The sequence below is a fragment of the Rhea pennata genome, chromosome Z (genome assembly GCF_028389875.1).
Source record: "Rhea pennata isolate bPtePen1 chromosome Z, bPtePen1.pri, whole genome shotgun sequence".
NCBI classification, from domain to species: Eukaryota; Metazoa; Chordata; class Aves; order Rheiformes; family Rheidae; genus Rhea; species Rhea pennata.
In genome coordinates this window covers 21823533-21836403 of record NC_084702.1, presented here as the reverse complement: position 1 = coordinate 21836403, position 12871 = coordinate 21823533, and the positions used below count along the sequence as shown (strand labels likewise).

General features: G+C 37.6%; 1 protein-coding gene across 1 annotated transcript in view; it reads right to left on the bottom strand.

Moving 5' to 3' along the window:
* The window catches only part of ADAMTSL1 (ADAMTS like 1), a 473068-nt gene that overhangs the window by 355823 nt on the left and 104374 nt on the right, over positions 1 to 12871 (bottom strand). The window contains exon 2 of the mRNA XM_062599771.1: positions 787 to 906. Within this exon, the coding sequence (XP_062455755.1) occupies positions 787 to 906 (120 nt within the window). The remainder of the gene's footprint in view (positions 1 to 786; positions 907 to 12871) is intronic.

Below are 12871 nucleotides of genomic sequence, written 5' to 3'. Positions count from 1 at the left end.
CATGCACTAAGAAAGGTAACTTCAGGCATTGTCCTCTGAGACTATGAGAGGAAATTCTTTTAAAAGGCAGTAAGCATGGCTGTACTAACACTTGATTACTTTAGGTTCATTTTTCTTTTTTTTTCTCCTCCAAACTACAGAGTCTTTATTTTGATTTTTAACATCTAAAATACATCAGTAATTCATGGCAATATCAGATGTTGATGCACCATCATTTCTGTTAAACCACAATGTGTCTGACCTTATAAAATATGAGCCCTTGAAAACACTAGGCCTATAAATTTACTGCAATTTAAAGTCAGCTGGTTTGCTTCTTTTCATATTAAAGAATGATTAAACATATATGACTCAAAACTCCTTCACTTTTACATTCTCTTCTTCAGGAAAATCAAAAAAAAATAGCTGCTAAACAGATGTTATAAAATTTTTCAAACTTGAAAACAAACATCTTACCAGGCAAACGCAGGAGATAGTGAAAATATATTTCAATAAATAATTTTCTTTTTTTTTTCCTTTTTAGTACACTTTATCTATTAATTCTTTTCAAACCATCATTTGTTTTTAAATAATCTATGAAGCTAACTTTATTAATTCAAAATTTATGAAAAGACTCTATATACATGCAACTTCCATTCTTTTCACAGTGCCGGTTTTCTTTAACAAATATAAGTTTGCACCATTTTACAAGTTTATGGAGCAGAAAGACCTGATGCAAAAGTTCTCAGCAAATCCATATTGTTCTAGATATTTCTGATCAAATATTTTAAAATAGTAAGAGCATCCTACCGGGTCTTCTGTTTTGTGGTTATTCAGCAAATCAGATAGGAAATCATCATGAAGACTTTCTCTCCGAATCAATGTAAATTCACGTAGAAAAACAGCTCCTTGGTTTTGGTTTCCACAAACCTGGAAGGAAAACACTAGATCAGGAAAAGCACTATTTGAATTCTGCCATTGACATAAAGTCCAAATAAATCAAGCTGGAAGATTAGAATGTCCGTTAATGGTATTTTGCCTTAAATTACTAACCTAATTCTGACTTCTCAGTATTGCCATTGATGAAAACAAGGACATTTGTTTAAATACTTATTTAAATAAAGTAATAACAGTTAATAGGTCTACTGTTTACAAGAGATTCAGTCTATAATATGTGTTGCTACTTCATTGCTCTTAACTATGGTCTACAAAGCAGTTAACTGTTAACATGGTGAAATGGATTTATTTAGAGTATATTTTTAATTTGGGGGATAGTTTGTATTTATCCAGCAGATTCACCGCATTACCTTAAGAATTTAGAATTGAGTGTTTCTAAGGGGCTGAAAAAATTTAGAGGTAAGTACTTTGCCATACTTCAATATGCATATGAGTTAAAAATAACACTTCAGATCTAGCAAGGCATAGTGGTTGTTTCTTCAGTAAGTATCTAAGCAATACCTTATGAAAATGCCCAGGGTTCCAGTATGCCATTTTACAGGCATTGATGATAAACCCACACTGTCGCTCCCTTACTCCTCTCCTCCTTTTTAAGTAGTCCAATCCAAAGACATCAGAATAGATTTTTTCAGGTATAAATTAAATTTTGACTGATGGAAAACAGTGAAACTGCATGGTTTTTCCTTTCCCTACCAATTGAAGATCTATCTTTTCATTAACCCCCCTGTAAAGAATTCCACTGCTAGGTTACTAACAATTAAAAATAGGAACTATACTATCATCTGGAAATCTAGCAGGTTTAATTTTCAGCACTTTGCAACATATTTGGAAGATGACTTAGTTTAAGAGTATGGTTGTTCTATCAAAACAAGATAGAACCTAAAGAATATTTTATATTTTAGTACTTAGAGACTATAGTATCAGTTAGTCAAGTGTAACAATCAAATATTTAATGTACGTGAGATACTCATTAACCTTCTTATACTGCAGTATGCCATGTACTACTAAGTAATTATGGAGTTTCTGGGTATTTTCACTGTTTATCCATCTAGAGGACAAAATCCTATAATCAGCAATGATAAATAGGTTATTTCATCATGTATTTAAAATAAGCACGTGACTTAAAAATGGACTGTTATCAGTGACAAGCATTGTATTACTATATTTATCATCTTAAGAAAAAAATCCATGCTCTGATGCTTTTATTGTGACCATTTCTTGAATTCATCATCTGCAAAGCCAGATGCCACAGTTATTCTGGTTCTATTTATCCTAGCTAAGAATTTCAGAGAAAGAGAAGGCCTCGGAGCACTACAAATGTGTAGTGTTCAGGGGGAGGATGAAGTATAGATTTGCCACTCCCTACTACTGAGTTGGCATTGCTGTCTGGGAGGAGGCAGTACTCCGTACCAGCTGGGAAGTGAGATCAGAGCTGCTACAAAACTAATGCAGCTCTAATGGGGTGACTAGAAAGAGAGGAGCTAATAAAAATAAAGTGGGGGTTGGGAATATCTTAATACAAAATGGGTGAATGGGAAGAACTAGGAGACCCTGAATTCAAATTGTGTGTTTATACCAATTAGTACAGTAGATTATCCCTTTCGCATAAGCCTTCTGTCTGTAGTAGTAAAATATATGTCAGGTTAGCACCTAACCTTTTTGGTTGTTTTAATTTCTGCTGCAAATCTAAAATTGAAAAAAAAAAATCTTTCTATAAAAAGAACATTTTTTTAACTTCAGGCATTTAAAATTTACACAGACTCACATCTTGTGGCTGAAGTTGAGTGCTATACATGCTGATATTGCTTGTATGTTGTTGAGTCATGGTAATTAATTATGCTCTGGTGTATCAGAAGAAACATGCATGTGTTCAAAAGGATAATGATCCCTGCCACCAGGTTTTTCATAACCAAAATTATGGACAAATGATTATTTTACAACTAAAGAATGTCCCCCAAATAGCTTATATTTCCTAAAAACATTTCATCTTAGGAGCTGCAAGTGGTGCTCAGCAATAAAAGTTATTTCCAGAAAGAAAAGAATAGTCTCACTTTCTTTTTAAGTATCAGTCTCTACTTGTGATTTAAGCAAGTAAGATAAGCAAATAAGCAAATATAACAGTAAAATTAGGTGTAATTAAGTTTTCTCACAATATTGTGTTTCTAATTTCAGAAATCAGAACAGAAATACTGTAAAAAAGTCACTAACAAAAAGTTATTTTGTCCCTAGACAAACATATTCAGATCCTGCAAAAGCTTTTCCTTCTAAAAGCAGTAAACTTCCAGATTTTATAGTTTCTAACTGTTTTTTAAAAAAGAAACAAACATACTTAAGTGCTGCATTATCTACCTAAGCTTACTAGTAGTTCAAGTGAAGGCTTTGTAAAGAATGAATAGACAGTATTAATAGCATCAATAAAATACTACTAACCTTTAAACTTAACCTTTTTTATCATATCAATATTAATGCTTTCATTGCTAGTAATCACATGGGGAGGAAATGGATGCCAGAAATGCTACACAGGAAGAATAGACAGAATAAGAGGCAGAAAAGACTTTGGAATGATGAGCGAAAGAAGATGAGAAATAAATTTTTTAAAAGGTAATAATGAAAGCTTGAATTTATATTCTTACTGAGCAAACCTCAATGTTAATGTCTTGAACAAGGAAGAGAACTGAAAAGCATGCAGTCATACCCCCCAAAAAAGTTTATTCTCAATTTATAATAAATGTTTTTCTGCTTTGACCAGAAGTTCCTCCTGAGCACACTTTATAATTGTGATTTATAAACCAGCTAATTAAATTTAGCCCTAATAGTGTGCTGTCCACTTTACTGAGAGTTGGACTCAAGTCTGTTTAAGAGTGTCAGTACACAGGATTAACAGGTGAAAAGACTGTTACCTCAAGTTTCCTTAAATTCTCAGTCGTATATATCACAATCTCAACTTCTCAGGAAACCTTTAAAGCATCACTTCCTCCAAGTTCAAGAGCGGTGCATCCCTATGAGTAAGAAGTCCAGCAAAGGGGGCTGGAGACCTGCATGGGTGAGCAGGGAGCTCCTGGCAAAACTCCAACACAAGAAGAAAGTACACAGAATGTGGAAGAGGGGACAGGCTACTTGGGAGGATTATAGGAATGATGTCATAGTATGCAGGGATGCAATGAGGAAGGCTAAGGCCAAGCTGGAATTAAATCTCACAACAGACATCAAGGACAACAAGAAGGGATTTTTCAGATACACCAGTAGCAAGAGGAAGACTAGGGAAAACGTGGGCCTGCGGCTGAATGGGGTGAAGACCATGGTAACAAAGGATACAGAGAAAGCAGAATTATTGAATGCCTGCTTTGCTTCCGTCTTTACTGCTAAGAGCAGCCCTCAAGAATCCCAGAGCCTGGAGACAAGGAAGAAAGTCTGGAGAAAGGAAGACTTTCCTTTGGTTGAGGAGGATAGGAAGGATTAGAGACCTTCTAGGCAAGCTAGACATCCACAAATCTATGGGCCCAGATGGGATGCACCCACGGGTACCAAGGGAGCTGGTGCATGTTGTTGCCAGGCCGCTCTCCATCATCTCTGAAATGTCATGGAGAACAGGAGGGGTGCCTGAGGACTGGAAGAAAGCCAGTGTCACTCCAGTCTTCAAAACGGGCAAGAAAGAGGACCCAGGCAACTACACACCAGTCAGCCTCACCTCCATCCCTGGAAAGGAGATGGAACAGCTCCTTCTGGATGTCATCTCCAGACATATGGAGGAAAAGCTGGTGATCAGGAGTAGCCAGCATGTATTCACCAAGGCGAAAATCATGCTTAACCAGTCTGATAGCCTTGTCTGATGGAATGACTGGCTGGGTAGATGAGGTAGATGAGGGGAGAGCAGTGGACGTTGTGTACCTTGACTTCAGCAAGGCTTTTGACACGGTCTTCCAGAACATCCTCCTAGATAAGCTCTGGAAGTGTGGGTTAGACGAGTGGAGAGTGAGGTGGATTGAGAACTGGCTGAAAGGCAGAGCTCAGAGGGTTGTCATCAGTGGCACAGAGTCTAGTTGGAGGCCTGTGGCTAGTGGCGTCCCCCAGGGCTCAGTACTGGGTCCCATCCTGTCCCATTTCTTCATCAATGGCCTCCATGAGGGGGCAGAGTGCCTCCTCAGCAAGTTTGCTGATGCTACCAAGCTGGGAGGAGTGTCTGATACAGCTGAGGGCTGTGCTGCCATTCAGAGAGACCTGGACAGGCTGGAGAGCTGGGCAGAGAGGAACCTCCTGAGGTTCAACAAGGGCAAGTGCAGAGTCCTGCACCTACAGAGAAATAACTCTAGGCACCAGTACAGGCTGGGGGCTGACGTTCTGGAGAGCAGCTCTGCAGAGAAGGACCTGGGAGTGCTGGTGGATGACAAGTTGACCATGAGCCAGCAATGTGCCCTTGTGGCCAAGAAAGCCAATGGTATCCTGGGCTGCATTGGGAAGTATTGCCAGCAGGTGGAGGGAGGTGATCCTGCCCCTCTACTCAGCCCTGGGGAGGCCTCATCTCGAGTACTGTGTTCTGGGCTCTCCAGTCCAAGAGAGACATGGGGCTACTGGAGAGAGTCCAGCGTAGGGCTATGAGGATGATCAGAGGGCTGGAGCATCTGCCCTATGAGGAACGGTTGTGAGAGCTGGGCCTGTTTATCCTGGGGAAGAGAAGACTGCGGGAGGATCTTATCAATGTGTACAAGTATCTGAAGGGAGGGTGTCAAGGGGACGGGGACAAACTCTTTTCAGTTGTCTCATGTGACAGGACAAGAGGCAACAGGCACAAATTGAACCACAGGAAGTTCTGCCTGACCGTGAGGGGGAATTTCTTCCCTGTGAGAGTGACGGAGCACTGGCACAGTTTGCCCAGAGAGGTTGTGGAGTCTCCTGTGGAGATCTTCAAGGCCCACCTGGATGCAACCCTGTCTAACATGTTGTAGGTGACCCTCGTTGAGCAGGGGGGCTGGACTAGATGATTTCCAGAGGTCCCTTCCAATCTCAACCATTCTGTGATTCTGTGTCCTATTTTCACTGTAACACAGGCACCACATCTCTTTTTATCAGTTTATGAACAGATGAGCTTAGACAACAGTCTGCCATTTAAAGGCAACTGAACCCTTCTTAAGCATAAACCGTACACAGAAACGGTTGCTTGGCACATATCTGACCCTTAGCTGACCAAAGACAGTATTTGCTTTACAAGAATCTTTAAACTTGGAAATGAGATTCCACGAATGCATACATAAAGATCAACAACACAGCACCATAGTTTTTCAGCACAGGAAACGTATTTGGGTATTCAGATCCCAAGCGACATAACAGCAGAGACTTTTCTAAGACTGATGGGAGATGAAAATGCAAAAATCTAAGCAAGACACTTTTTCTCTTTTTAGCCTTATTCCTCTCTCTCTTAGCTCAGAGTGAAGAATGAGTTGTTTCATTAGATCCAGGGGTGTAATTCCAAGGGCACTTTGTGGAGTCAAGGAAAACAAATACTGAATAATGCAACATAGAATATAGAGTAACGCAAACGACAAGGTGGAACAATGCATCCCAATCAACAAAGGCAAAGTTTTCTTGCACTGCAGTGCTTTCCTTCTGTAGAAGCAGCCTCATTAATTTTGCTGTACAAAAATAAAGTTACTAATAATTCTTTGGTCAGTAAGGTGTAAATAATGATACGTTTTTAATTTAATAGATATAAACATAGTGATACAACTCAGGAATCTGGTACAACCAATAATAGTATCTTCAATAGCATCTTTCTCAGCACAGAATCGACAGAATCCCACTCACAATGTCAAAATATCAAATGTGGCTTCTAAAAGTTAATATATAAGGATCTGTGCACATTCTAGAAGTAGTTTCACGGTGATAGTTGCTCAACCAAAGCTTTTTTGATTTTAGATATTCAAAGCTCAAATCCCACAGGAAACCTATCAAAACTTGAGGCAAAAACTATATAGTGACTTATTAAAAAAAATGCATCTTCCTACAAAATTATTTAAGAAATAAGATTCTTTAAGGTCTGTTTTTTTTTTTTTTTTTTTTTTTTCTTTTTTCCTGGGAGACCTAGAATGACTCAACAGTGGTAGTGGTACTACTTTATCGGTAGTAGTAGGCATGAGGGTCATGTTTTTTATAAGACAAACAAATCAAAATGTAAAGCACATGACAGGCAATAACGCATTAAATACCACAAAGGTAGCAATGATATTTATATTGAGGGGTGAAGAATGTAGGCTTCTAACTAGCCAAGTGATTGTGCAATACCTCTTTTGGTTTAAACACTACTCTAAATAGCATAGGAATTTGTGCATACATTTCAACACTGAATTACTTTCAGTAAAGGCTAATAGTTTAGTGCCTGCACACTTTTAAGTGAAGGAGCACCATGCTCTCTTATATGAGTGTTAAGTGACAGCGTTAGTACATCTCTTATCCCAGCATGACAGAATTACTTAAGAAAGAAGCTGCTACCTGCTAAATGCACTTGATTAGTACCACTGCTGCCTCAAACAAATATTTAGCAAAATCTAACAGAGAGTTCTGAAATAAGAAAAATATCATTGTTGCATTTAATCTTCCATCTTTTTGTGCTACCAGTGAGAGCCAAACTTTCTTTTTCCTTATTCTTCAAAATGCAATTATGATAGGTAGAGAAGGGTTCAAGCCCAATCCCAGGATCCAGCTGTGGAAGTGATTCTGGTGCTGTTAATCATTCTTAACACTTTTCATTCCTGCATGAAGAGCCAGAAAGCTACATGTATCTATCATGTACATCTATCCTCTACATTTTTTTCTGGGAATTTCTTGAGCCTGAGCACCCTATTTTTCTCAGAGGAATATATGCAAAAGGAAATACTACCCTATTTACTTAAAGACAGCAGTTTCCATATGCTAAGTTTCTGTATCACACATCACATATTATTACACCACTTGTTTAGAAATGCTCAGAATTTTCCAAACCAATTCCTCACAGGGAAAAATATAAGCCCAGGTAACCAGAGAGGCTTTGTCAATGCATTTGTAATAGCTCTGACAATTTGAATCCTTTACTGTTCTTAAAGACTGTCTTCACATGAGCTTGTTCCTTCTATAGCCAAAATTTGGTTCTGTTTGGATTAGGTCAGGATAAACATTTTTCTTGCCAAAACAAGACTACACCAAAGCTCATGTGTGGGGGAGTCGGGGTGTGAGAAGGTATTATCAAACAAAAAGTTCTCTTTCATTTCTGGGCCACTGTAGCAAAACTGAAGGAAACTGAGGGCTATTGTCATAAATATGCCACAGGCGATGAGGACTGTCGTTAAGCACCATATGATTCCAATGAAAAATATGTTCATGTAGGAGTAGATAGCTTTCAGGTGAGTATCTTCATCATGTACTGGACAGTTCCCTGCTGGAGTGGTGCCACCATGAAGAAAATATTTAACACCACAAGAGAAGACAGGAGAAAACATAGCTGATGGCACATGTGACACTCATGCACTCACAGCAAGTAGCAAAATTAAAAGAAACAAACCTGATTCTCATGAAGCTCTCTGTCCTTTCCTCTCACCTTCATGCAATACATTCCTAACCTCAGAAGTTCAGCATCTTTACAGACAGAAAATACTTTTCCACTATCAACTGACAGCAGATTGTTCTTACCTTTCCTGTTAGTCTGGTTTTGAAGGGGAGTTGTCTTTCTTCACATAGATTTTTTTTAAAAAAATCACCCTTAGAAGTCAGATTCCCAGCTCTCTTTGGCTTGGGTACTAATTGATACTTCTTGCCCTACAGATCTTACATTTTATCGCTTTGATTCTCCGCTTGCTAAGTTTCTTATAAATAGAAGAAAGGTTTGTTTTACTTTAAAAATGAAGTCAAACCTAAACCAGCACCTCTCAGTACTGCTATTTCTTCTTCTGACATTTGAAAATAGGACACATACCCTGGGAAACATAAATTATAATCTCCACTCACCCATAGCAAACAAAATACTTTATCACTGTGGAAAACAGAATTTCTCTTGACACCAGAGTATCAACAATATTGTTTTCAGATTCTAGTCTTTCTAACCTGTGATGATGATATTGTCTCTAAGCTAACAGTCTGTCTCTCAGGAAACTAGCAACTGTTTGTAGTGGTTTTGGAGGTTCAGAATTTTTAAAAAGAAAAAGAGATTCTTGTTTGGCTTCCCCAAAGATACTCACAAAGTACAAAATACAAACCCAAATAGTAGTTTATTTCCCAAGGGAATGTTTTATTCAACGGTGAAATGTTCCCACCAGAAATCTTTTTGCTGGTCTTGAAATATATTTAATCTTTTTTCTTTCTTCCCCTTCTTTCCACAGAGACTGAATTCATGATTCTCTTAATGGTAATGCCCTGACTTCTTTTAAAGTTCTGTGAAGGAAATGTGGCTTTGTGCTAATTATTTTCAGTTCTTAAACAACCACAATAGAGGAGTCTTGTTAAATGTATTCATTGAAGGAATTATTTAAGCTCCATTTCAGTCTCTCATTATAAATGAACAAAAGAAACAAAAAGTGATTTGCACTCAAGAATTACAGCATGAAGTGCCCTCAGACAAAACCACCAGCTACTAACATCTTGGGCAGACATTAGCAATGATGGGGATAAATTTGTAAAGCATGCACACGCTTACACTTGACCCACTATGTACCAACAAGAGAGAAAGCGAATATGGCCCCATTAAATGGAGTGGTAAAAATGCAGAATGTACAAAAACACACTAGATCTCCTGCTGCCAAGCAACCTTGGCTGAAAAAAAAAAGAGAAATAAAAGAAAAAAAAAAAAAGACGAGCAGACTGTGGGAAAAAAAGATGAAGTCACAAATCCTCTTGAATTAGAACCTTCTTTCTAGCAGTATTCATCACAAAATGCACAGGATTCAAGGAAATTTCATAAGCAAGAGCTGGGATTTTGTAGGAGAACATTTCCTACTTTATCATTTGCTGATTCTCAGCTAAGAGCATTATATCAGTATGCCTGTAGTCCTTCAGTTACTAAAAAAAACACAAATGAAAAACTACTGTGGTTTGAGGATATTGTGTCTATATTCAAGCCAGACTGCCTTTTCAAAACATGCCAAACAAACACTGTTGTTCAAAATGTGAAAGAATACACATGGGTTATTATATGACACACAATCAGAATCCAAAACATGCAATCTGGAGAATTCATTTTCTACCACCTGTTTCCCTGGAATAAAGAATATTTTAATGTAGCTTGACTGTTATTTTTCAAAGATGAAACAAAGCTTTCAAACATGCAAAATCAGTAATATGTTATATGAGAAACTGGAGCAAGTAACAACTTCAGAAATCACTCCATAAGCTTCAGTATGTATGTTTACCAATGCACCTCACCAATGATCTGCTCTTAAAAGCCAGAATAGACAACAAGTTCTGCCAAGGAGCTGGAACATATAATCATCTGGTATTAGCAAGATCAGTCATTTTCAGTTGTTATCTAATCAGGAGTAGCTGATTTCCTTTCAGCATGAATGAAAGCAGAAAACAAGATTTACTATTACACCGCATTATACATTATAATTAGCTGTGTCACATTTTATTCTACTTTGTATTTTCATACATGCTACAAAAAGCACTACTAATACAACATCCCTGTACTAAGGAAATAACAAAGAAAAGATGCACACAGATAAAGTAATTAAGTTAAGTAATCAAATCTGGAGACCACAGCATTTACAGCAATGAAGTTTTTCTGTTTTCTTCTTCTCTGAATTCCATTACTCAGAGAGTTTTGTTTCAGCTGAGCTACACAGTCCTCTGGGCTTCTCTTAGATTCTGTTCAAATTTTCAGAAGGTGAAATAGTACAACTTCTCCAGGACAGCTTAACAATACTCCTAGAGCCTAAGGTCTTTGTGACCAATGACAAATGAACATCGTTCTAACCAAAGGAATCAAAATATTTATTTTGCTTCCTATTTTCATTCACCTTTATTATGATATAGCACAACAAGGCTTCCAAAGGTCCCTGTTTTGTCTAGAACTACTTTCCGCAAAATTCTTTGTGGCCCATCTTTTCCTCTTAAAAATGACTGAAATTTCATTTTACCTCAAATCTGATTCCTCTTTTGTTCCTTCTTCTGCCTGTGCAGTCCAGCTTCTCTTCTATGATGTAAAGGACTTCAGAGAAAAATCTATCCAGAATAATTAACTTAGTGGAAAATTCTTTTAATTGACATAAAGGACTTTGGCTCACACCCTAAATACACTTCACAGGGTTCAGTTACTAGCCATGGAATCTCCAGATTATTCTGCAGGACTTCTATCATATCAATACAAAAACCAAAAACCTTATAACAACAGTCTTTCCAGTGTGGGGATCTTTAGGCAAACAATAGTTCTTTACAGTCTTAACATATTGTTGGGCATCTAAACACCTCACTGCTTTACTACGGATTAAAATTTCAGGAATAGCCTAACAGATCGCTGATGGAAATTATCTGCATTTTATTATTTTCTACTTAGCAAATCATACAGTGTTTACAGCAACCTAGGTACCTCAGATGATTGACATTAGAAAACAGTAGTAACACTATCTTTTTTACTTCACTTCAATCAGTATGTTTCAATTACCTCATCTATTAGTAATCTAGCATTACAAATACCGTTCAGTCCAGGTGAAGATGGAGTGGTTTTTTGGATGGATAGCTAAAAAGTTTGTATGAATATAGTGATGAGCTTTATATTTTGTGACAAGCTTCATAAGCTTTTGTGACAGTTTGCACAGTGCTGAAATAATTGCCAGGATTTTCTCACAGCTTTGAAATATTAAAAGATACATTAAAAAAGTTCTAGAATGAGCAACTTCATAGCATGAGACATTTTGTACAGATCTTCCCAGTGTGACTGCCCTTGCATTACAAGACTTGATCTAGAGACTCTGAGTAATCGTTTTCTTCATATTGGATTTTATGTTCTCTATTTTAAAGATACATTTGATGACATGTTTAATGCTTCCTGCCAACAGTAAGACTGGTTTTAATAACTGCAGAGTCCTTTGAATTCCGAACAGTACGTGGATGTAGTGGTTGAACTTTTTTCCTCCGTAAAAAAAAAGTGCTTTATCTTTACAGAGTGGAGGTTTCCCTTTTTATCTCTCCATATTTGGTATACCAAAATTATGTCACATATGTTATCAATGAAGTCAGTCAGTTCAGACTCTTGCAATCAGAATTTCTAACTTTTCTTAAATCTTTATGCACTAAATACACAGCTGAATGGGTTCTGGAGATGATGATAGCAGGGCTGGGTATGTGACACATACTAGCAACTAACAGGCCAGATACTCAGCTGGAGTAAATTAGCACAGCTTCATTTAAGCCATTGATTTGTACCAGCTGAAGAACTATACCTATTTTAACAAAAATAACAAAAAAAATTATTTTTTTTTTATCACAGAACTTTCTAATTATTTATTTGTCTTGTCATGTATCCTTCCAACAGCACTATTTAGGAAGTTATTTTGTCTTTAACTCTCTTTTCATAACACTTATGTCCTCAATGTCAAAGTCTGGGGTAGAGTGAAGCAGCAGTTGCCCAATGCTCTGACTTCATGTTTCACCCCTTCATTATGTCCAGCTGGAGAGCACTTTCACCACACCTTTCCCATCTCAGGATCAACCTTCCTTTCCAGAACACCACCAAGGTCCTGCGACCACCCATGGTACAGGCGATATCACTCATAAGCACAGAAGGAAGTATCCCATTCACATTTCTCTGAATTTCTACAGTCAGCCAAAAGAGCATTTCCTAGGATCTAGCTTTTGTAGAAGTGTTATTAGAAACTTATTTTGTTTCCTTTTAGACGTACCTCCTAGTCCCACTAGCATCTTCAAAGCATCTTCAGAGATGCACAGCCTATAAAGCCTATAAAGCCAGAGGACACAGCTATTA